The 23745-nt window shown below is 44.5% G+C and overlaps 1 protein-coding gene across 1 annotated transcript; it reads right to left on the minus strand.

The window, feature by feature from the left end:
- Positions 1-19445: 19445 nt before the first annotated feature.
- On the minus strand, positions 19446-20159 carry LOC138370925 (uncharacterized). Its single transcript, XM_069335590.1, has one exon. The coding sequence runs from the start codon at positions 20157-20159 to the stop codon at positions 19446-19448; it is 714 nt and encodes a 237-aa protein (XP_069191691.1).
- Positions 20160-23745: the final 3586 nt, after the last annotated feature.

Below are 23745 nucleotides of genomic sequence, written 5' to 3' on the forward strand. Positions count from 1 at the left end.
CTGTTGTGAAATCCATGTTCACATTTCAATTTTCCTTTGCGTATTCGACGGATAATATCTTCATCATGTGCGATTTATATTTCTCCCATAACTCTGTTGGAGATGAAGGAGAGCCGGTGGTCAATATGATTGCAAACAATGTACGAATTTGATTTGGATGAGACGTGTTAGATGCGTCATTAATGCGTACATCCTATTATCGGTTCTTCAATTAATTCAGAGCTTGACATGCACTACGGAAAGTGGCATGTGTAACGCCGTTGACAAATCTCAATTGCTGGAAGACGTTGATCCAGGCATATTTACCAACAGCATGCGAAGAAAGAAGCATTCATCTTGATTGGGATGCACGGTGGATGTCTGCCTATCGTAGTTTATTTCAATATGCCAGGTTGTCCGTCGACTTGCTCACTTCGTTTTCGTCGTTCAAATGATTTTCTACTGGCATTCCACGTGTAATACGTAGGCACTACTGAATACAGCAGTGTTTTTGCAAATGCTTCATTTGACACAACGTGAAGAAAGCACTTAACGTTGTAGCCGGTAGATTCATAGCTGTTTGTTGCACATTTGCAGCTGTGAAATAAACGTGTTTTTGATTTTCTTGTTTTCAAAATAAAACCAAAATATACTAACGAAATATTTCAATTCAAACGTAGATCAATCGACACAGCTCAATTTCTCCAGCAATTGCACTGAAAAATAAGAACAGTTAAAAAACGAAATGAAAAACAACGAAAAAAGAAACAAATAAACTATACTCTCGAAATGAACACTATGGTAAACAACGCAGCTCAATTCGAACGCAATGTCACACAAAAAAATTGAATCCAAATGAAAATAAATCAAAATCTATGAAAAATCCATTTATCAATGCAATCGGAAACATTGAAATGAAATCGTAACGTATTTTGAATAGTGTGTGTTGCTCTTACGTGCAACAGATGGCGCTGTTTTTCCAAAAACTGCATGTATTTACCTATCACAGATGTGGCATCTAAATAGTAGGTATATAAAAACATGCACGTATTCGAATCGAACGATGTGTCAAAATTTCAAAGTAATCGAAGAAGAACTTTTGGAGATTACAGCATGTATTCTTACGTCCTACAAATGGCGCTCTTTTTAAAAAAAAAAAATTTGTTCCTGTCATATGTGGGGAATGTATATAGTAGGTATATACAAACATTCGTCTATTCGAATGCAACGTTGTGTCAAAATTTCAAAGCAATCGGTAAAGAGGTTTCGAAAATTTCCCTCACATGAAAAACACAGTTTTTCAAAAAAGCATGTTTTCTTTTATCATTGTGGGTACTCAATTCTACCGTTCAGGCATAATCCTATATTGGTAGGCTTAGTATATACGTATATACATATATATATATATATATATATATATATATATATATATATATATATATATATATATATATATATATATATATATATATATATATATATATATATATATATATATATATGTGTGTGTGTGTGTGTGTTCTCACTTAATTGTGCTTGCGGGGATTGAGTTCTGGCTCTTTGGTCCCACCTCTCAACCGTCAATCAACAAGTGTACAGGTTTGTGAGCCTATTGGGCTCTATCATATCTAACCTTGAAACTGTGTATGGAGTCAGCCTCCACCACATCACTTCCTAATGCATTCCTAATGCATTGGTCAAGCACTCTGATACTAAAAAAGTTCTTTCTAATATCTCTGTGGCTCATTTGGGCACTCAGTTTCCACCTGTATCCCCTTGTGCGTGTGCCCCTTGTGTTAAATAGCCTGTCTTTATCTACCCTATCAATTCCCTTGAGAATCTTGAATGTGGTGATCATGTCCCTCTAACTCTTCTGTGTTCCTGCAAAGTGAGGTTTAATTCCAGGAGCCTCTCCTCATAGTTCATACCTCTCAGCACGGGTACTAGTTTGGTGGCAAACCTTTGAACCTTTTCCAGTTTGGTCATATCCTTGACTAGATATGGACTCCATGCCTTGGCTACCTACTCCAGGATTAGCCTGACATATGTGGTATACAAAGTTCTGAATGATTCTTTACACAAGTTTCTGAATGCCATTATTATGTTGGCCAGCCTGGCATATGCCGCTGATGTTATCCTCTTGATATGGGCTGCAGAGGACAAGTCTGGCGTGATGTCAACCCCCAAGTCATTTTCTCTCTCTGACTCATGAAGAATTTCATCTCCCAGATGATACCTAGTATCTGGCATCCTGCTCCCTACGCCTGTATTCATTACATTACATTTCCTGTGGTTAAACTCTAACAACCATTTGTTCGACCATTCCTTCAGTTTGTCCAGGTCTTCTTGAAGCATTATGTAGTCCTCCTCTGTCTTAATCCTTCTCATAATTTTGGCATCGTCAGTAAACATTGAGAGGTATGAATCTATACCCTCCGGGAGATCATTTACATATATCAGAAACAAGATAGGACTGAGTACAGAGCCCTGTGAGACTCCACCGGAGACTTCACGCCAATCAGAGGTCTCACACCTCACCGTAATTCTCTGCTTCATATTGCTTAGATACTCCCTTATCCACTGGAGCACCTTACAAGCTTCACCTGCCTGTCTCTCCAGCTTATGTACCAGCCTCTTATGCCGTACTGTGTCAAAGGCTTTCCGACAATCCAAGAAAATGCAGTCCGCCCAGCCTTCTCTTTCTTGCTTAATCTTTGTCACCTGCTCGTAGAATTCTATTAAGCCAGTCAGGCAATATTCATCTTTCCTGAATCCATGTTGGCGATTTGTCACGAAGTCCCATCTCTCCAGATGTTACTAGGTTTTTTCTCATGATCATCTCCATCACCTTGCATTGTATACAAGTCAAGGACACTGGCCTGTAGTTCAGTGCCTCCTGCCTGCCGCCCTTTTTGTATATTTGGACCACATTCGCCGTTTTCCATATTTCTGGTAGGTCTCCGGTGTCCAGTGACCTACTATACACTATGGAGAGTGGCAAACATTGCCTCTGCACACTCTTTCAGTACCCATGGTGAGATCCCGTCTGGACCAACAGCCTTTCTAACATCCAGATCCAGCAGGTTTCTCTTGACCTCCTCACTCGTAATTTCAAACCCTTCCAAGGCCGCCTGGTTTATTTCCCTTTCTCCTAGCACAGTGATCTCACCTTCTTCTATTGTGAAGACCTCCTGGAACCTCTTGTTGAGTTCTTCACACACCTCCTTGTCATTCTCTGTATACCTATTCTCGCCTGTTCTAAGTTTCATTACCTGTTCTTTCACTGTTGTTGTCCTCCTGATGTGACAATAGAGTAGCTTTGGGTCAGTCTTGGCTTTGTTTGCTATATCATTTTCATAATTTTTCTCTGCTTCTCTTCTCACCCTAACATATTCATTCCTGGTTCTCTGGTATCTCTCTCTGCTTTCTGGTGTTCTGTTATTCCGGAAGCTTCTCAATGCCCTTTAGTTCAATCCCTTTGATTCCATACATGCCCTATTATACCGTGGATTCTTCTTTTGCTTCTCGGATTTTTCCCTATGGGACGGGATAAATTTGTTTACTGCCTCCTGACACTTTTGGGTGACATAGTTCATCATATCTTGTACAGACTTATCTCTGAGGCCAGTGTCTGAGGCCCCTTAGGAAACTTCTCATAGTTCCCCTTTCGGTATGCCAGCGTCTTGTTTCCTAGTTCTTTATGGGGGGAGATAATTCCTAGCTCGACCAGGTACTCAAAGTTTAATATACTGTGGTCACTCATTCCCAAGGGTGGTTCCATCTTAACTTCCCTTATATCCCACTCATTTAGGGTAAATATCAGATCGAGCATAGCTGGTTGATCTCCTCTCATTCTTGTTGATTCCTTGATGTGCTGGCTTAGAAAGTGTCTTGTTGTCATGTCCAGCAGCCTAGCTCTCCAAGTTTCTGGTCCTCCATGCGGATCTCGGTTCTCCCAGTCTATTTCCCGTGGTTAAAGTCTCTCATGATTAGTAGTCCAGATCCATTCCTGCTGGCATCAGAAGCTGCTCTCTCTATTATGTTAATGGTGGCCATGTTGTTTCTATCATATTCCTGTCTGGGTCTTCTGTCATTTGCTGGTGGATTATATATGACTACAACAATAATTTTTTGTCCTCCAGTTGTTATGGTACCAGCTATGTAGTCACTGGAACCCTCACAACCCTGAATAACCATCTCCTCAAAGTCCCAGCCCTTTATTACCAGCAGAGCTACACCACCTAAGCCTCTTCCTTTCCTTTCTCTTTCCTCATAACATAATATTTCTGTGGGAACACCGCATTTGTTATGGTTTTCGTTAGCTTTGTTTCTGTGAGTGGTATTATGTCTTGGTTTTCCTCTAGTACCCATTCTCCAAGCTCATTTGCTCTATTTGTAATTCCATCTATGTTAGTGTACGTTGCCTTGAGGCACACTTTCTTCTGTCCCTTCTTAAATCGTCCTCCTTGGTGAGTGTTCTGCTGGTTGGGGAAGCTGTTCCATGGGTGTGAGGATTTGTGAGGTGGATAACAGGGTCTCGGAAGATACTGGGGTGAGGGCGGGGACAGGGAGGGTATGGGATGAAGGGGGAGGGAGGACAGGATGGAAAAGGGGGGAGGGGGACATGTCGAGAGGAGGGAAGGGGTAGCAGGGTGGGAATGGGGTGTGGGGGGAGGGAGATTTGGCTTAGCATTTGAGTGGGGACAGGGAGGGTTTGGAGTTGGGGGGTTTTCTTTGCAGAGGAGGGTGGTGTGGTTGCCCTTCCTTCTGGTGTTACTGGGTAGCTGGTTGTGGGTTTCCCCCTCACCTCTGGGGATGATGTGTTGGGAGCTGTGAGTTCCTGGTTTTTCCCTTTCGCCCTGCGCTTCTTCCTTGCTTCTTCCGCCATGGGTCTCTCCTCCCTTTCCATGTCCCTCTGGAGGAATACTTTTTTTAATCCTCCCACCTGTTGCAGGTGGCTTTTCCTTGTTAGAATTATCTCCTTTGTGTTCTTGTTTGCAAACACTATCACACACGGTCTCGGTCTTTGTTGTACCAGCCTAGCCTGAAAACCTTCTCAAATCTATGCTCGGCCCCTTCCATCCCTTGTGCCTTCAGTATTTCATTTACTGCTGCATTGTCCTTATAATTCCACTCTGTCCTGTTGGAGCCTTCCTGGTCTTTAATACCCACAGCTACCACTGATCTTTTTCTTTCCAGCAACTGTCTAGTGGAGCGTGCAGCTTCCTGTGAGTTGGCTGCTCTCATGGCCACCTCCATCATTGTGGACATTACTTCAGTTATTTTTTTTATCATGCTGCAAATGTTGTTTTATAGTGGCATTCTCTTCCAATATACTATTTCCTCTTCCTTCCTTTCACTTCCTTTATACTATACACTAAGAGTGAGATGCTGGCAATGATGCAGGAAATGAAGAATGAAATAAGCAAACATTGAGAGAAACGATTCTATACCCTCTGGAAGATCATTTACATATATCAGAAACAGTATAGGTCCAAGGACTGACCCCTGCGGTACTCCACTCGTAACGTCTCGCCAATCTGAGACCTCACCCTCACACTGACTCGTTGTCTCCTGTTACTTAGGTACTCCTGTAACCAACGGAGTACCTTCCCTTTCACTCCAGCCTGCATCTCCAGTTTTTTCACTAGCCTCTTGTGTGGCACTGTGTCAAAGGCTTTCTGACAATCCAAAAATATGCAGTCTGCCCACCCTTCTCTTTCTTGCCTTATTTTTGTTGCCTGGTCGTAGAATTCAAGTAACCCTGTGAGGCAGGACCTGCCATCCCTGAATCCATGTTGATGCTGTGTTACAAAGTTCTTTCGCTCCAGGTGCTCCACTAGCTTTCTTCTCACAATCTTCTCCATCAGCTTGCATGGTATGCAGGTTAGGGACACTGGTCGGTAATTCAGTGCCTCCTGTCTATCCCCTTTCTTGTATATCGGGACTACGTTAGCTGCTTTCCAAATTTCTGGCAGTTCCCCTGTTGCCAGTGATTTGTTATACACCATGGAGAGCGGGAGGCACAGTTCTTCTGCTCCTTCCTTTAGTATCCAAGGGGAGATTCCATCTGGGCCTATAGCCTTTGTCACATCCAATTCTAGTAAACACTTCCTTACTTCCCCGCTGGTAATCTCAAACTCTTCCAGTTGTTCCTGGTTAGCTATTCCCTCTCTTATCTCTGGGATTTCTCCTTGCTCTAAGGTGACGACCTCTTGGAATTTCTTATTCAGTTCCTCACACACTTCCTTGTCGTTTGTAGTGAATCCTTCTGCCCCTAACCTTAGTTTCATAACCTGTTCCTTTACTGTTGTTTTTCTCCTGATGTGGCTATGCAGCAATTTAGGCTGAGTCTTTGCCTTGCTTGCGATGTGTGTGTGTGTGTGTGTGTGTGTGTGTGTGTGTGTGTGTGTGTGTGTGTGTGTGTGTGTGTGTGTGTGTGTGTGTGTGTGTGTGTGTGTGTGTGTGTGTGTGTGTGTGTGTGTGTGTGTTTACTAGTTGTGTTTTGCGGGGGTTGAGCTTTGCTCTTTCGGCCCGCCTCTCAACTGTCAATCAACTGTTTACTAACTACTTTATTTTTTTTTTCCAAGTGAGTGTGTGTGTGTGTGTGTGTGTGTGTGTGTGTGTGTGTGTGTGTGTGTACATACGTGCCAAACTATTTCTGTCCTCCAGGGTTTCAAACACGGAATTCTCTATTGTTGGTCGAGAATGAGCACAACAGTACTTGCGGGACCCTTTGGAACCATTACAACAATATATGAAAAACAAATATAACAAAACCCAAATGAACACAAATATTTTCAAATTAATGAAATACAATAAAGAAAGGAGAATAAACTTAACAAGAACATTTTTTCCTTGCCTAATATTTATTTAGACAAACAACGAGATAGTCAGTTTAGTACCGTTAGGCTTGGTTTACTTAATTTTCGAAAAGGCTTTTTCATATCTTCTGTTAACTATTATTAACAGATATACCTAAACAAAAATTCTTCTAAGATTTAGAGATAAATTTAAATTCTTCTGTACTAAGAGATAATTTTTTGAAGGCATCCAAAGAACTTATTTTGAAGGTTTAGATATAGGAATTAGGTTACTATTAGAAAATCATTATACTTTACAGATAATGGCTTTAAAGTTGTGACATTTTTTTAAGCAGCTGGCATTACAGTTAAACAAAAGGAAATGGTACACTGTGTTATAGACCAGAATGTAATGTGCGCACCATGTGAAGCACACATCGTACTCCTCATTCTCATGTACAAAATTCCTTATTTAATTCACATGATTTTGTAATTCGAAATTGTACGCTCATAATGTACGTCTTGCAACGAACTCTTATGTACCCTCTGCTCTCTGTCTCAAATTGAGATGTTAGTTACCGGTTCGTTGTTCACCGTTGTTTCTTACAGTAACATTTTGCAACAGCCACCCTTAATTGTACTTACTTCATGTTCGACCAACAAGTGCCACCAGTACAAGACACTGCTACAGTTACAAGACACCAGTTACAAGTACTACAACCTTTACTATATCCAAGTTTATCCAAAGGAATCTTCACACTGCCACCACCTTCCCTTAATGATCTGTGTAATTAAACTAATTGACTGTGAGAAGGGCCGATTGATAAAGATTAAGCTACCCAAGAGGTGGCACTAGCATGACTAGCCCGTAAAAGAAGGGCCAATCAATATCTGGAGAAATATCAAGAATCTGTATTCCCACTTATTAAAAGGGAGTGAATTAATTTATTTTATATGGCGGCTTAAATCAAACAAGGGAGAATATGTTAATCTATAAGGGTGTTTGTAAGACCATGTAAAGATCACTACACAATAAATCAGGATTTTGGAAGTCAGAAATAAAATTGAGGGGAATTTGGGATAAACACAAGTTAAATCAACATTTTGTCTATTCACACAAATATATATAATGCACTCTCCTAACTAAGATTCCTATCCCTGAAAGCAATGAATATAAATTAATTCTCCAGAGATGCAAAACTTAATCACAGTACTTTACCTTCTATCTGTTTACTTGACCAATATTGTCTGGCCTGTCGGTGTGTGAGGCCCTGCCACCTCTCATTACTGCCGCCAATCACACTAACAAAAAAACGTGCACATCTCGAAGTGAAACCGACCTTAGCTGGTTGCCAAAACTTGTTGCAATAGTTAATTAACAAAGTTAACTCATATGCTTTTGTAGCGAGTAGATTATCCCAATAATATACTCGCTCCAAATGCATTGTTAATATTCCTGTCAACCTTTGGAGATGAATGAGGTGAGGCGTTGCCCGGGCAACACGGTGAGGTGTTGCCCGAGCATATAAGCAGCAGAATAGCAAACATTAACCAGAGTCTACTTTCAAGTGTGGTCTAGAGCAGACACTTGCGAGATACTGTACCGACGCTCAGTGTGTTCAACTCACACCAAAGTATCACCTGTGTACTTCTGTATATTAGACCAAATATATATATAGTATCTTAGTGTCTGTGTTTATTGTCACCATACTTTACGTAACAATAGAACCGTTACATTGGTGACCCCAGAGAGTTTCGACGATACCCAGCCACGATGGACTACAACATGGACTCTCACTGGACCTCTACTGCTGCTGCTTGCTGTGGACCGCAGCCACCTGTCGTGGAACGTTGCCAACACCCTTGCCACAGCTATGATTTTCATCGCGATCATCTCTGCATTTTCATCTACTACGGCTTGCTGCTCCACGATCACTACTCACTCATCTGGCAGCTTCATCAGTAACTACATAATGTGGGATCTACAGCCTGTCCTGCCGACTCTCCGTCGCTGCCAGGGCACTGCTTGTTCTACAGGGGCGCCCACGAAAGCTGCTCTTTCGTCAGATTCATCTACACGTTCACTGCATTCTGATACTCTGCCGACTCAAGCACTTTGCGCAGTACAGGACTTACAGCTTGCGTTTCCGACTCTTCGTCGCCTCCAGGACAATTCAGCTCTAGCAGTGATTCCCTCGTTGTCCTAACTACGTGCCTACATTACCTCCTATTGTCCTGGTGCCCGAGCCCATCCGCCCCGGATCTAAATGCTCCACCAGCGACCCAAGGACGCAACAATTATGCACATTCTTCTCTCCTGCTACACCGAGCTTGTCCACACACTGCCTACATCTTTTGGTACCAGTCTACAATTGCCACAGTCAACAATGTAGTACTCGGCGTGTACAGTCCTAATCAACCCAAGACGCTACAGCTTCGACACAGAGCAGACAGCAGACTACGACCGCATCGAGCCGCCACGCTCTCGCTCCCCGAGTTCAGACACTCACAATTCTCAATCGAGCTGCCACGCTCTCCCACATAGAGCTCCACGACTCCGGCCTCACTCAGCTCTCTGCTCTGCTCCAGGCTTCGTCTCAACGTCTGCGACACTGCTAAATCCAGAGACACATCCGCCGACTACGCAGTTCACTTTTTTCGACCACAGTTACCAGCAGCACCGCCACCTACGACAACGGACGATCCTGTACGACCTCCCACCCTACAACCCCAGTTACCAGCCGCACCACAACCTGATCCTACGACGACGGACGATCCTGTGCGACCTCCCACCCTACGACCCCAGTTAGATGACATCAGCGAAGAGGAGGAAGTTAACTTTGATGGTTATGTAACGCGAGCAGGGCGTACAATTCACCGACCAGCTAAGTTCCTTGATCAAGTATTTTTCCTTTCATCCCCTGGGAGGGGGAGTTCTGTAGCGAGTAGATTATCCCAATAATATACTCGCTCCAAATGCATTGTTAATATTCCTGTCAACCTTTGGAGATGAATGAGGTGAGGCGTTGCCCGGGCAACACGGTGAGGTGTTGCCCGAGCATATAAGCAGCAGAATAGCAAACATTAACCAGAGTCTACTTTCAAGTGTGGTCTAGAGCAGACACTTGCGAGATACTGTACCGACGCTCAGTGTGTTCAACTCACACTAAAGTATCACCTGTGTACTTCTGTATATTAGACCAAATATATATAAAGTATCTTAGTGTCTGTGTTTATTGTCACCATACTTTACGTAACAATAGAAACGTTACACTTTATTCCAATTAAATTGACTGAATCTTTACGCTGAAATGATGTTAAATACAAAGTCAAGTAAATCATAATACGTTGTTTAGTAAAATGTTGAATAGTGACATGAATTGCTCTAAATTAAGGAATTAAGAAGCAAGGGAGGCTGTGACAATCTGGCACCGTTTGGTCTTATCCCAAGATGACTCATTACTCAACTGTCAAATCAACAAGTACCCATACTAGGAAATCCTTAACACAGGAGGGTGACCAACATAATTTTATAAAACTCTTTACTACTCATTTTTAAATAACTTACCGAGAGGTCTCAAAAGCTATTCTATTAAAGTACAGTCCATGGAAGGGTTTTCACAGGCCATCTCAGTGATGTATCATAATTGCATACTCACATAAGCGCTTATCCTTTTGAAAGGATTACCGTCGACCTTTCCTTTGCCTCCCAGGTAGAAAGTTCCCTCTGGCTCCTAACTAGAGTGCACCCATGATATACCATACTATTTACATTTCATACCAGCCTACATCATATCTTAAAAACAGCTTAAACTGTTACATATTAATAAGATGAGTGTGTATACATATATATAAGGAATTAGAAAATACATATATATCATCACCTCCTTCCTGCAGGAAAGTTGTGGGTGGCGCTGCTAGTGAGCGTGGTGGTGTGGGGCGCGACCCTGTGGCTGCTGCAGAGGGCGTGGCAGTGGGTGGCTGGAGGGCGTCGGGTGGAACTCATCACAACCTTCCTATACTCCTGGGGCGCCCTCCTGCAGAACTTGCCCTCAGAACCCTCCGTCAACTTCTCTGGCAGGGTAGGACCAAAAGTCTCAATAACATACAGAAGGGCAAGTCACAGGCACTGAATAGCTGTGACTGAAATACTGCACGTATGAACTTGCCTGTTCATTACAGGCAGTTCTTGGGTGAGATGTGTAATAGGCGGTTGTTGATGTTTCCCATAGCTGCTATTGCAGTTTCATTAATAAAGTTGAATGCGAGCATAAGAAGTGTTTTTCCTTTTATCAACTTTATCGAGTATTCAAGCACGCACGCACACACACACACACACACACACACACAAACACACACACACACACACACACACACACACACACACACACACACACACACACACACACACACACACACACACACACACACACACACACACACACACACACACACACACACACATACACAGAACCGGCTGAGCGTGGGGCCGGCCGGCCAAGCAGAGAGCACGCTGGACATGTGATCCTGTAGTCCCGGGTTCGATTCCGGGCGTCGGCGAGAAACATTGGGCAGAGTTTCTTTCACCCTATGGCCCTATTACCTAGCAGTAAATATTTACCTGGGAGTTAGTCAGCTGTCACGGGCTGCTTCCTGGTGTGTGTGTGTGTGTGTGATGTAGGGTAAAAAAATAGAAGTAGTAGTTAGAAACAGTTGATTGACAGTTGAGAGGTGGGCCGAATGAACATAGCTCAACCCCTGCAAGCACAACTAGGTGAATACACTCAGGGGTAAATATGGAGAGGGCACATCAGAATATTGAAAAGGTTTTCAGGCTCGGACAGTACTACAAGGACAGATACTGATTGATAGAGGTAGTATTCACGAGCAAGAACACAAAATAGAACATGTTAGCAAGGAAGAGCAGACTTGCAAATGAACTGAAGGTTAAAAAAGTATTCCTGCAGAGGTATATGAAAAGTGACGAGAGAATAAGGGCAGGAGACACTAGGAGGGAGCGCAGGGAGAGAGAAAGGAATCAGGGAACTACAACCCTGAACCCCACAATCCCAGAGAGAAGTGGAGAACCCCTCCGCAAGCAGTTCGACAGCCACAGTGAGAGAAGCACCACCCCTCCCTTCCACCCAATATATGTCCTGCCTGCCCCATCTCATGCCAGTCCCCACTAGGTGCCCACCTAGGGCACCCTCCCCCACGACCCCCCTCCCCAGGGCCTTCCTTCTCCCCCACACCCCCAAGCCCTCACTTCTCCCCAATGTCCTCCCTTTTCCCCAACCCACAAGCCCTCCATTATCCACCCCCCCACCTAAGCCCTCCCTTCTCCCAAATCCACAAGGCCCCTTCATTCTCACTCTCCTCAGCCCTCCCTTTCTTCCCTCCCCCATCTCCCACCCCCAAGCCCTTCCACCTCTTCAGTCCCACCCAAGCCCCCCCCCCTCCTTCTCCCCCCCTTCCTCCCCAAGCTCTTTCCTCCCGTACCCCCCCCCAAATCTCCCCTTCTCCAACACTTCCCCAAACCTCCACCTCATCCCCCCCCCCTTATGTTGGAGATAAGAAAATTCCTAACAGATATAACATGGGAAATAGAGCCCAGGGAAAAGACGGCCCAAGACATGATGCACTACATCATACAGTAGTGTAAGGAGGCAGCAGACAAATTTGTCCTGGTCCAAAAAGATAACAATGATATGAAGATGAGAAACCCATGGTTTAATCAGAGATGTAGGCTAGCTAAGCAGAAAAGTAAAAGGGCGTGGAGAAACTATAGAAATAACATAACAGGACACTTGAGAGCAGAGAAAGATACCAGAGTACCTGGAATGAATATTTCATGTTGAGAAGAGAGGAAGAAGGGCAATACGAAAATGACATCGCAAGCAAGGCAAAGGCTCAGCCTATATTGCTGCAGAGCCACATCAGGAGATAAAAACGGTAAAGGAACAGGTAATGAAATTGTTGATAGGGACATACAGATTCACTACAAACAACAAGGAAGTGTGCAAGGAACTGAATAAGAAATTCCAGGTCTTCACATTAGAACAAGGAGAAGTTCCAGAGATAAGAGAGGGAATAGTTAACCAGGAAACACTAGAAGAGTTTGATACCAATGGGGAAGTAAGGAAGCTTTTGATAGAGTTGGATGTGACAAAGTCTGTAAGCCCAGATGGAATCTTCCTATAGATACTGAAGGAAGGAGCGGAAGCACTGTGCCTGCCACTCTTCATAGTGTATAACAAATCACTGTTAACAGGGGAATTGAAGGGAATTATCAGGGGAAAGTGCCATGCCATTATGACTATACCACTCGGAGAGGGTCAGGATAAGGATTTGGGATGGGATGGGGAGAAGGAAACCAGAGAACTGCCAAGAATTTGGTTGGGGGCTAATGTAGTCCCTATATACAAGAAGGGGGATAGACAGGAGGCACTGAACTACAGGCCAGTGTCCCTAACTTACACCATGCAAGCTGATGGAGAAGATTGTACAAAAAACATCTGGAGCGAAAGAACTTTGTAACAAAGCATCAACATAGGTTCAGGGATGGCAAGTCTTTCCTCAAAGGATTAATTGAATTCTACGACCAGGCAACAAAGAGAGGAGTGGGCAGACTGTATATTTTTTATTGCCAGAAAGCCTGTAATGCAGTACCACACAAGAGGCTAGCTAGAAAAACTGGAGATGCAGGCAGGAGTGAAAGGGAAGGTACCCCATTGGATAAGGGAGTACCTAAGCACCAGAAGACAGCAAGTCACTGTGAGGGGTAAGGTCTCAGATTGACGAGACGTCACCAGTGGAGTCCCGCAGGGTTCAGTCCTTGGACCTATACTGTTTCTGATATATGTGAATGATCTCCCAGAGGGTATAGACCCGTTCCTCTCATTGTTTGCTGATGATGCAAAAATTATGAGGAGGATTAAAACAGAGGCAGATTGTAGGAGGATAGAAGATGAACTTGACAGATTGAATGAATGGTCCGACAAATGGCTACTAAAGTTCAACCCAAGTAAATGCAAGGTAATGAAGCTAGGGGGTGGAAACAGAAAGTCAGACACAGGATACCGAATAGGAGATGAAGTACTTCATGAAATGGACAGAGAGAGAAAGATCTTGGAGATGATATCACACAAAATCTGTCTCCTGAAGCCGACATAAAGAGAATTACATCTGTGGTATATGCGAGGCTGGCTAACATCAGAACAGCCTTCAAGAACCTGTGTAAGGAATCATTAAGAACCTTGTATACCACATATGTAAGACCGATCCTGGAGTATGCGGCCCTAGCATAGAGCCCGTACCTTGTCAAGCACAAGACGAAGCTGGAAAAAGTTCAACGGTATGACACAAGGCTAGTCCCAGAATATGAGGCATGAGTTACGAGAAAAGTCTGCGTGAAATGCACCTTACGACACTGGAAGACAGAATTGTAAGGAGAGATATGATCACCACCTACAAAATTCTCAGAGGAATTGACAGGGTAGATAAGGATAAACTGTTTAACACGAGTGGTACGCGAACAAGGGGGCGCAGGTGGAAACTGAGTACCCAAATGAACCACAGGGACGTTAAAAAGATCTTTTCGGTGTCAGAGTAGTTAACAAGTGGAATGCATTCGGCAATGATGTGGTGGAGGCTGACTCCATACACAGTTTTAATTGTAGATATGATAGAGCCCAATAGGCTCAGGAATCTGTACATCAGTTGATTGACAGTTGAGAGGCGGGACCAAAGAGCCAGAGGTCAACACCCGCAAGCACAACAAGGTAAATACAACTAGGTGAGTACACACATACATACAGACATACACATATCATATTATAAAGGGGGCGTGATAGCTGAGTAAACAGCGCTCTATACTCGTAATCCTACGGTCCGAGTTCGATCTAGACTGATGGCAGAAACAAAAAGGGTAGCTCCTTTCACCCTAATTCCCCTGTTACCTAGCAGTAAATTGGTACTTGGGAGTTAGACAGTTGTTATGGGCTGCTTCCTGTGTGTGTGTGTGTGTACTCACCTAATTATACTCACCTAATTGTGCTTTCGGGGGTTGAGCGTGTGTGTGTGTGTGTGTACTCACCTAGTTGCACTCACCTAGTTGTGCTTGCGGGGGTTGAGCTCTGGCTCTTTGGTCCCGAGGTGAGTTCTCCCACATATTGCAGGTGGCTCTTCCTTGCTAGAATCTTCTCCTTTGTGGCCTCGTTTGCAAACACAATCTTTAACACACGGTCTCTGCCCTTGTTGTACCAGCCCATCCTGAAAACCTTCTCAATTCTATGTTCTGTCCCTTCCATCTCTAGCCTCCTTAGTATTTCATTCGCTGCTGCTCTGTCCTTATCATTCCATTCTGTCCTATTAGAGCCTTCCTGCTCTTTAATACCCAAAGCTATCACTGATCTTTTTCTTTCCAGCAGCTAACTAGTGGCCTTTGCTGCTTCCTGTGAGGTGGCTGCTTTCATGGCTACCTCCCTCACTGTGGACATTAATTCCTTGTTCTTTTTTAGGATTTCCGCAAATGTTGTTTGTACTATGGCAGTCCCTTTCATCGTACCATTTTCATCTTCTCTTTGGATGATTATCTGAGCCTCCATCTCGGTATTATTCTCTTTAAGTATTTTAATCTCCTCTTTTGCTGCTGTCAGCTTGCTTTGCAGGTTGCTTATTGTATTTTTCATTTCCTACATCTCCCTTCTGTTATCCTCCAAAGCCTGGGCAAACACTTCCATCATTTGGTCACATTAACTTTTTCCCTGTTCTCTTAGAAGTCCCCACTGCCATGTTTGTCCCTGTTCTTACTATATCTTGATAGGGTTTGCCAGGAGGGGGGCAGAGAGAGAGAGAGAGAGAGAGAGAGAGAGAGAGAGAGAGAGAGAGAGAGAGAGAGAGAGAGAGAGAGAGAGAGATGGGGAGAGCAGGAGAGAGAGAGAGAGAGAGAGAGAGAGAGAGAGAGAGAGAGAGAGAGAGAGAGAGAGAGAGAGAGAGAGAGAGAGAGAGAGAGAGAGAGAGAGAGAGAGAGAGAGAGAGAGAGAGAGAGAGAGAGAGAGAGAGAGAGAGAGAGAGAGAGAGAGAGAGAGAGAGAGAGAGAGAGAGAGAGAGAGAGAGAGAGAGAGAGAGAGATATGGGAGAGCAGGAGAGAGAGAGAGAGAGAGAGAGAGAGAGAGAGAGAGAGAGAGAGAGAGAGAGAGAGAGAGAGAGAGAGAGAGAGAGAGAGAGAGGAGAGAGAGAGAGAGAGAGAGAGAGAGAGAGAGAGAGAGAGAGAGAGATTGGGAGAGTGAGAAGAGAGAGGGAGAGGAGGAGGGTGGCTGATATCCTGTTTGTAGTACATGTGTGTGTGTGGGCTGTTTGAGAAGGGGTGGTGACACAATGTCTTGAGGTGAGGAGTTGGTGGTAGCCTGTGTGTGTATGTATATGTGTATGTTTAGGAGGGGTTATGGTGAGGGAAAGAGGGGGGGCGGGGAGGGGTGGTGGTGATGGACAGTGCTGGAGGGTGAAGCGAAGGGACTTGGGGTAGCTGGTGGCTGGGTCTATGGGGGGGGGTGTGGTATGGTGTGTGTGTGTGTGTGTGGGGCGGAGGGATACGAGTGAGGGGGGATCGGGGTTCTGGTGTGTGTGTGTGTGTGTGTGTGTGGATTTTTATTTTTTAGTTAGTTACTAGTTAGGAACAGTTGATTGACTGACAGATAAGAGGCGGGCCGAAAGAGCAGAGCTCAACCACCGCAAGAACAACTAGGTGAATACATACTGCTTGGTCATGTAGCTTCTCATTACTTGCGAGGATTTAATGAAATATAATCGAATGTACTCAATAATTTCGTATTTAGGTTTCCATCATGGTCATATTTATTCATATATATTTGTGTTACTACATTTTGGTAGCAGTTTTTCCTGTAGGCATATATTATTGAATGTGACCAAAGGGATGAGATCAATGATTGTAGTGCGATTCTTCTCTGTTTTCCTTACATTTTCTTCATATGAGAAGGAAGTTGAAAATTAACTCTCCAAAGTTCATTTGTTCAGTATTATTTCACCTAACGCTAAAAGATGCGTTTTGTTAACTTTTGGTAATGCAGAGTTAACACTGCTTGGTTAAAAGCAGTATCGAATAATTACAACATTTCTTGTTGCAACATATATACCCAAGGAAGAAGTGGAGGTGAAGCATTTCACTTATAGGTCCATTGCATCTCGTTAATCTCCTGTTCGCATGATGGCTGGTGCCGTATGTTTTATGTTTCGTCGTGTTCTGGAAGTTGGCAGAGTGTCACTTGGTGCTAGTTGGCTATTAATACGTAGCTTGGTTTGTTTGATGTATAGTGCCACGCCGATGTCTAGTCTTCTGTTGTCGCTGCATCTCTCGATTATTTTGGTGTTGTTTATGGATATATCTCTAGTGTCTTGATATGTCTTGTTATTTACAGACTATATGTTCCTAGGACGTTGCTGTGTGTCCATTGTTAGGCACGATGAAAGGGATGTTGTTTTCTTGCCTATATATTGAATTCGTTGGGGCAGACAGTTCTCAAGTGGGCATGTGAAGGCATAGACAACATTCATCTCATTAAAAGGGCTATGTTTGGTGTCAGGTGAGTTCTTCATGAGCAAGCTGGCAGTCTTCTTGCACTTATATTATTAGTTCAATCTTCTGGTTTTTAACTCTCTGTCTCTGCCTCTGTATGTGTATTTATCTGTATCTGTCTCTCATTATTACACAAAATATAATTGTCTAATGTATATTGTTAATATCGCCGTCTAATAACAGTCCTTTATGGCCTCAAGCGTCATTTTAATCCACTTAGAAAGATCGCAGACGGCTGTACATGTAATTTAAGTTAATAAAGAACGAGTCTTACACGCAATCTTGCGTGATATTTAGTTGTACATGGTAAATTTGGGCCGATTGCGAAGCAAAATGGCACCTGGGCAGACGGCGACACAACCACGGCTTTGTGGAGCGCTGCAACACATGCCTCAAGCTCATATAACGTGAAAGATGACTGGCAGCGGTTCAGGTGTTCAGTTAATCAGCAATGAGCTTCCTGTGACGTCATCGGTGAGCACTGAGCCCGCCCTAGGGCAAGGAGCCTAGATTTCGGACGGGTAGGTTGTGACTTTAATTGGGAGCTCTCGAGAAAATCGGCAGATTTGGATCTTAAGTGGCGAGTTGAGCCTAAAAGAGAGGCATCAAGACTACGTCCATATAGAGGCGCCAAGGTGACCTTTGTGCAATAAGGTCGAATGAGTATCGTCGACGAAGGGACCTGCTGAGAGTGAAAGAGACTCAATAGCATGCCAGATTCAGTTGTGGGAGCTGCATGTACCTCTATTTGGACCTCGGTAGACTGACTGTCGAAGCCTAGTAACAGTCCCGACCAGTGAGCATCGGAGGTAGTAACGACTCGGTGTGTGTGAATCCACAAGGTGTAGCCATTGAAGAGGCTAGTGAAGACACTACCGAGATCACGATAAGCGAGTGCCCCTTTTAATGTATGCCTGTGAAGAGACAAATGGAATGTCAACTGTGACCCTAGAAGAGGAATGTTTTATTTAACTGTGCCAGAGAAGAGGCTGTAAGTACCCGTTTGTCGACGTTAAATTTTCTATAGTAACCAGTGAAGTGAGCATGTGCAGCAGAATTTAATGTCTCTGGTTACCTTATAAAGATAGTGAACATAGTGAACAGACTTACGGCGTCCCCTATCGAAACTAACCCAACTAGTGAAGTCAACCATTGTTATATCTACCTCCATGACAGTGAATCAGTGCACTGGGTCCTGACATAAGGCTGCCGGCAAAATGTACAATCCGCAGAGTAACAAGGATCAAGGGAGATACAGTGTTGACACCGACGTTGGACGCACCGCACGACGTGTCCCCCTGGTGTGTCAAGAGGAGCGGCGCAGAGTCTGTGCTACCCAAGGAAGGACGAGGATATGTGTGACGCCAGGAAGCAGTCAAGAATGTGGTGACGGAAATTCAGAGAGCTGGCGACACATGGGAGCTACAAACCACGGGAGATATAATTTCCTAGCTATGTAATCTGCCATTCCATTCCCGCTTATTGAATAGGCATTCCCATGGGAACTTGTAGGAATTAATTACTATATGTCTATACACTCATGTTGTAGGATACAATGATACTATACAGTAACGTTAATACTATTGAAGATCGAGAACAGCCGTTAGCTATAAATATGATTGAGGCAATCCAATATGTACAATTATTTATATTATGTACTAGCAGTACCCGCCACGCGTTGCTGTGGCTCAGTCTGGGTAAGTGGGAAAGAAAGAAAAGAAAAGGTACACGTTTCTAATATGTTTAATTTTACAATGCTTGTGGGTATACAATATTTTTTGTTGGTCCATTGTCTGTGGTGGTATAGAGATTGTCTGGTTTGCCAACTTTAGGACACGCAACATATAATTGTCCATGTGAGAAGTAATCCGTGTTCAGATATAAACTGCACAGTTCTGTAGATTGGCCCTAAGCTTTGTTGATTGTGATTGCAAACGCCAAACGAATTGGAAATTACAATCTCTTAAATTGAAATGGCATATCTGTTGGAATCATAGTAATGTGAGCAATGAGGACATCTTCACCTTTAAAAGGTCCTGTCAAGATTGTTCCTTCTACGATGTCCCTGATTAATATTTTACTGCAAGACGCATGGCGTTGCAAAGTTTTGTCTTGTTGATATTTCTCAACATGATAATTGGCACGCCGATTTCCAATTGGTGTACGTGTGATGGTATCTCTGGCAGATCGAGTGAATTAAAAAATTCTGCTTGATAATTAACCGCTTCATCTACTTCCTTAACAGTGTCAACGGACTTGTATGTGCCTGCCTCTCTTTGAATGTTAGATTGAATAATACTTCGTGTGCTCGTGTGCTTCGTGGAAGTTCGTGTGCCGAATGCTCTGGAAATGTTGCGTTTGGGAGTTTCAATGAATTGCATGTTCAGTGACATTTTAACAGCCGAGGTAGCAGTTCTTCCACCTGGTAGCAATGTCGCACCTATTCCGGATGATGCAAAAGCTAAGGCTATGCCATTTTGGGATCGAAATGCTGCCAGAATCAATCGAATTAGGAAGGTTTGACAAGTTCTTGCTGGATCATCTAAGAAGATTTCTCCAAGCTCGTTATTGACTGTTTGAATTATTTGATTGTAAATAACTTTTCTCTCAAGCGTTAGATTAGGAATATTTGATTGCACATACGACAACAGATCACCCGAGTTGTAACTTTGATCACGACGCAATTCTACATCGAACGAAGCAGCAACAGATCGATTCGGTGATGGCATTTCCAATTGATTGAGGACTTTGTTCGCGATGTCTAAGCACAAGTCTTCAATCATTATCAATGATTCGTTGTAGATTTCTGTTATGCAATCCCTGTTCACATTTCAATTTTCCTTCCGTATTCGACGGACAATATCTTCAGCATGTGCGATTTACATTTCTCCCAAAACTCTGTTGGAGATGAAGGAGACCCGGTGGTCAATATGATTGCAAACAATGTATGAATTTGATTTGGATGTGACGTGTTAGACGCGTCATTAATGCGTACATCTTTGAACAACATCGGTTGTTCTCCAATTAATTCAGAGCTTGACATGCATTACGGAAAGTGGCATGTGTAACGCCGTTGACAAATCTCAATTGCTGGAAGACGTTGATCCAGGCATATTTACCAACAGCATGCGAAGAAAGAAGCATTCATCTTGATTGGGATGCACGGTGGATGTCTGCCTATCGTAGTTTATTTCAATATGCCAGGTTGTCCGTCGACTCGCTCTCCTCGTTTGCGTCGTTCAAATGATTTTCTACTGGCATTCCACGTGTAATACGTAGGCACTTCTGAATACAGCAGTGTTTTTGCAAACGCGCCATTTGACATAACGTGAAGAAAGCACTTAACGTTACAGCCGGTGGATTCAAAGCTGTTTGTTGCACATTTGCTGCTGTGAAATAAACGTGTTTTCGATTTTCTTTTTTTCAAAACAAAACGAAAAAATACTAAAGAAATATTCAATTCAAACGTAAATCAATCGACACAGCTCAATTTCTCCACCAATTGCACTGAAAAAGGAGTGCACCTGGAGCTGCCGTGAGGTACAGACGTGTCGACTGGCCTCTGGTAGTTTGGGGTGTTTGCCGTTTTCGTCGCCAGGGGGTGTGGGCGTCCCCACCCTCCCTGCAGTTGCTGCTTGGTTGGTGTTGACGTCGCACACTTGCGATGGGAGGCCTTCTCCCTCCTGCGATGAGAGTAATCTCCGTGGGACTGGAATTTACGGGCTGTGTTGGCTATCCTCTAGTTGAGCTTTTCATGTGTGACATGCTCCGTGTCCCGCTCGACGACGTCTACGAAGTTGAGCTGGTAACTGCTCACCGGGTTATTGTCAAGTTGGCGGGGGAGGAGGTGTACCGTGCATTCCTCCGCCATTACGAGGGGGCGTTCCTTGCTGCTGCTGGATGGTGCCGACTCTGTGACCATTACAGACCGTAGTGGTGCCCTGACATACGTGAGTGTGCATAGGGCGCCCTTGGAGTTTCCCGAAGATCTACTGCGGTGTTACTTCCAGGAGTTTGGCGTGGTCGTCAGTGTGCGGGTGCACACGCTGCCCTCAGGGAGGTATAAGGGTATACAGACAAACATTCGTACCCTTAGGATGCGCCTGAGGTCTGACATCCCTTCTTCGGTCCGGCTTCTGCGGTACTACATCCAGGTATACTTTGCCAGGCAACTCCCGTACCTGCTTTCGGTGTGGCCTGTTGGGGCATCAGGCTGCCAGGTGCTCGGAGGCTGCAGTCGCTCCTGTGAATCTGTTCCGGGAGGAGGATTTCCCGCCGTTCCCTGTTGGGGTGGATTCCGAGGGCGAGGATGTGGACGTCCTGTTGGCTGCTGCGGCTCCCCCTGCGTCGCCCGGCGGTCCTCCTAATGGTGCGGCCCCTCCTCCGGGTGTTCCGGTGCCGTCGGCTGATCTTCCTGCCCCTGTCGCGGTCACAGCTGCTCCCGGGGGTCTTCCAGATGGTCTCTGCGTGTCGTCGACGTCTTCGTCTTCCTCGTCTCCTGCTGCTGCATCTGGCCCTGCGCCCTCGCCGGGTGTCTCGGCTGAGCTGGGTGCTGGTGGGGCTGCAGAGCTTCCTGTTGTGTGCAGCCCGGTTCCCCCTGCGGTTGAGGCTGCTGCCGTCATGCGACGGGCATCGGTTCGCTCGGCTTGTGAAGCCCATGGTTCTGGGTCAGCCACCAGCTCTGAGGATGTGCGGCCGGAGCCAAAGTGGTCCCGGCGTTCTTCTACTGCTTGGGCTGATGTGGAGGATTTCGACGCCGGTGGGTCTTCAAGCGATGATGTGGTGGATCCGGGTGCTTCGCGCTCTATGTCGATGGTGGTTGCTGACGTCCATGTGCCTGCTGATGACGACGATTGTGCTTATGATTTACCTCCTGTTCTTTCTTCTGCAGAAGGTTCTCCGCAGTGGGGGAGGGGGGGGTGGTCGCTCCTCCAGACGTAGGTGGCGTGGGTGCTGGTGCGGGCCGCGACCTCGTGCTGGTGCTGAAGAAGGATGCTCGGCGTGGGGGGGTCCCTGCAGGTGACACGTCTGGTAGTTGCCGCGGGGCCCTGTGGGGCTGCCAAGGAGGCTACCAGTGCGCTGCCCATTGCCCGGCCCCTTGGGGGGAAGCCCCTCCCGATCATCTTGGCCTCCGGTGTGGCGTATGATGGGAACCAGAACCCTTTGTCGTTTCACTTTGTTGACCACGTGCAGCCTGTTTCATGGTGCCCCTCGTCCGTCTGGGTTCCGCAGGCTCGGTGTTTTGTTGTGGGTGTGCCGGACTTGATGCCTGATCCTCGTACGGCTCATAATCACCCTGTTCCGGATAACATCATGTTGCTTTGGGAGTCGTATTGTATTCGTTTCCCGGCAGCGGAGTGGCCGGAAAAGTATGAGAAATTTGAGTAGTTTTTGTGATTGCTGTGTGTTTAGTGTGTGAATGGGAACTGTGGTATGTTCTGCTATGTGTTATATTTATTGTGCGCCCTTCAGGCCGTTGTTATGTTTAGTTTTCTCATGACCTTGTTTATTGTATTTCTTATATTTCTCAATATGCTTTGCGTGTAGCTATACCACTCACTGATCAGTCTGTTCCTTTGCTTCTGCTGTGTTATGTGCCCCTCTGGCTACGATGTTTGCCCTATTGTGTTCTGTGTTTGTGCCTCTCTTTTTATTTCTTGCACGGCTAGTGGTTAGTTGTGCATGTTCTTGTTTATTATTTGTGTTGTTATTGTGCCATGTGTTGCTTGTGTTTCTGTTTCTTGGCTTATTGTATATTTATATATTTTTTTTGTTATTTTGGTATCCTTATGCTTTCCCTATGTGTTATGATGTTTGTTTGTTTTGTTTTGTGTTATTATGTTTTGTGTATTGCTAGCCTGTTTACGCTATTTTCTCTTGTGTTCTGTTGATGTTTGCTGTTTTTTGTTGTGCTGTCGGTCCTTCTGGCCGGTGGTTTTTTGTTTTGCTTATTTTGTTTCTTCTTTTCTTTTTATTGTATTTATTGTCTTAAACTTGCATGCTTGCATGTAAAAATAGAAAAAAAAATTGCACTGAAAATTAAGAACAGTTAAAAAACGAAATGAACACTATGGTAAACAATGCAGCTCAATTCGAACGCAATGTCACACAAAATAATTAATTCCAAATGAAAATAAATCAAAATCTATGAAAAATCCATTTATCAATGCAATCGGAAACATTAAAATGAAATCGTAACGTATTTTGAAAAGCATGTGTTACTCTTACGTGTAACAGATGGCGCTATTTTTCAAAAAATGCATGTTTTTACTTGGCACAGATGTGGCATCTAAATAGTAGGTATTGTCACGTGGGGGGTGGTGGGCCGGGGCTCTGCTAGGACTCGGCTGCTAGGGGCTCAAAAGGCCC

Source organism: Procambarus clarkii, chromosome 4 (assembly GCF_040958095.1).
Source record: "Procambarus clarkii isolate CNS0578487 chromosome 4, FALCON_Pclarkii_2.0, whole genome shotgun sequence".
NCBI classification, from domain to species: domain Eukaryota; kingdom Metazoa; phylum Arthropoda; class Malacostraca; order Decapoda; family Cambaridae; genus Procambarus; species Procambarus clarkii.

Bases quoted from the DNA above. Each gene is read 5' to 3' on its own strand.
- LOC138370925 (XM_069335590.1), bottom strand. From the start codon at position 20,159: ATGATTGAAGACTTGTGCTTAGACATCGCGAACAAAGTCCTCAATCAA.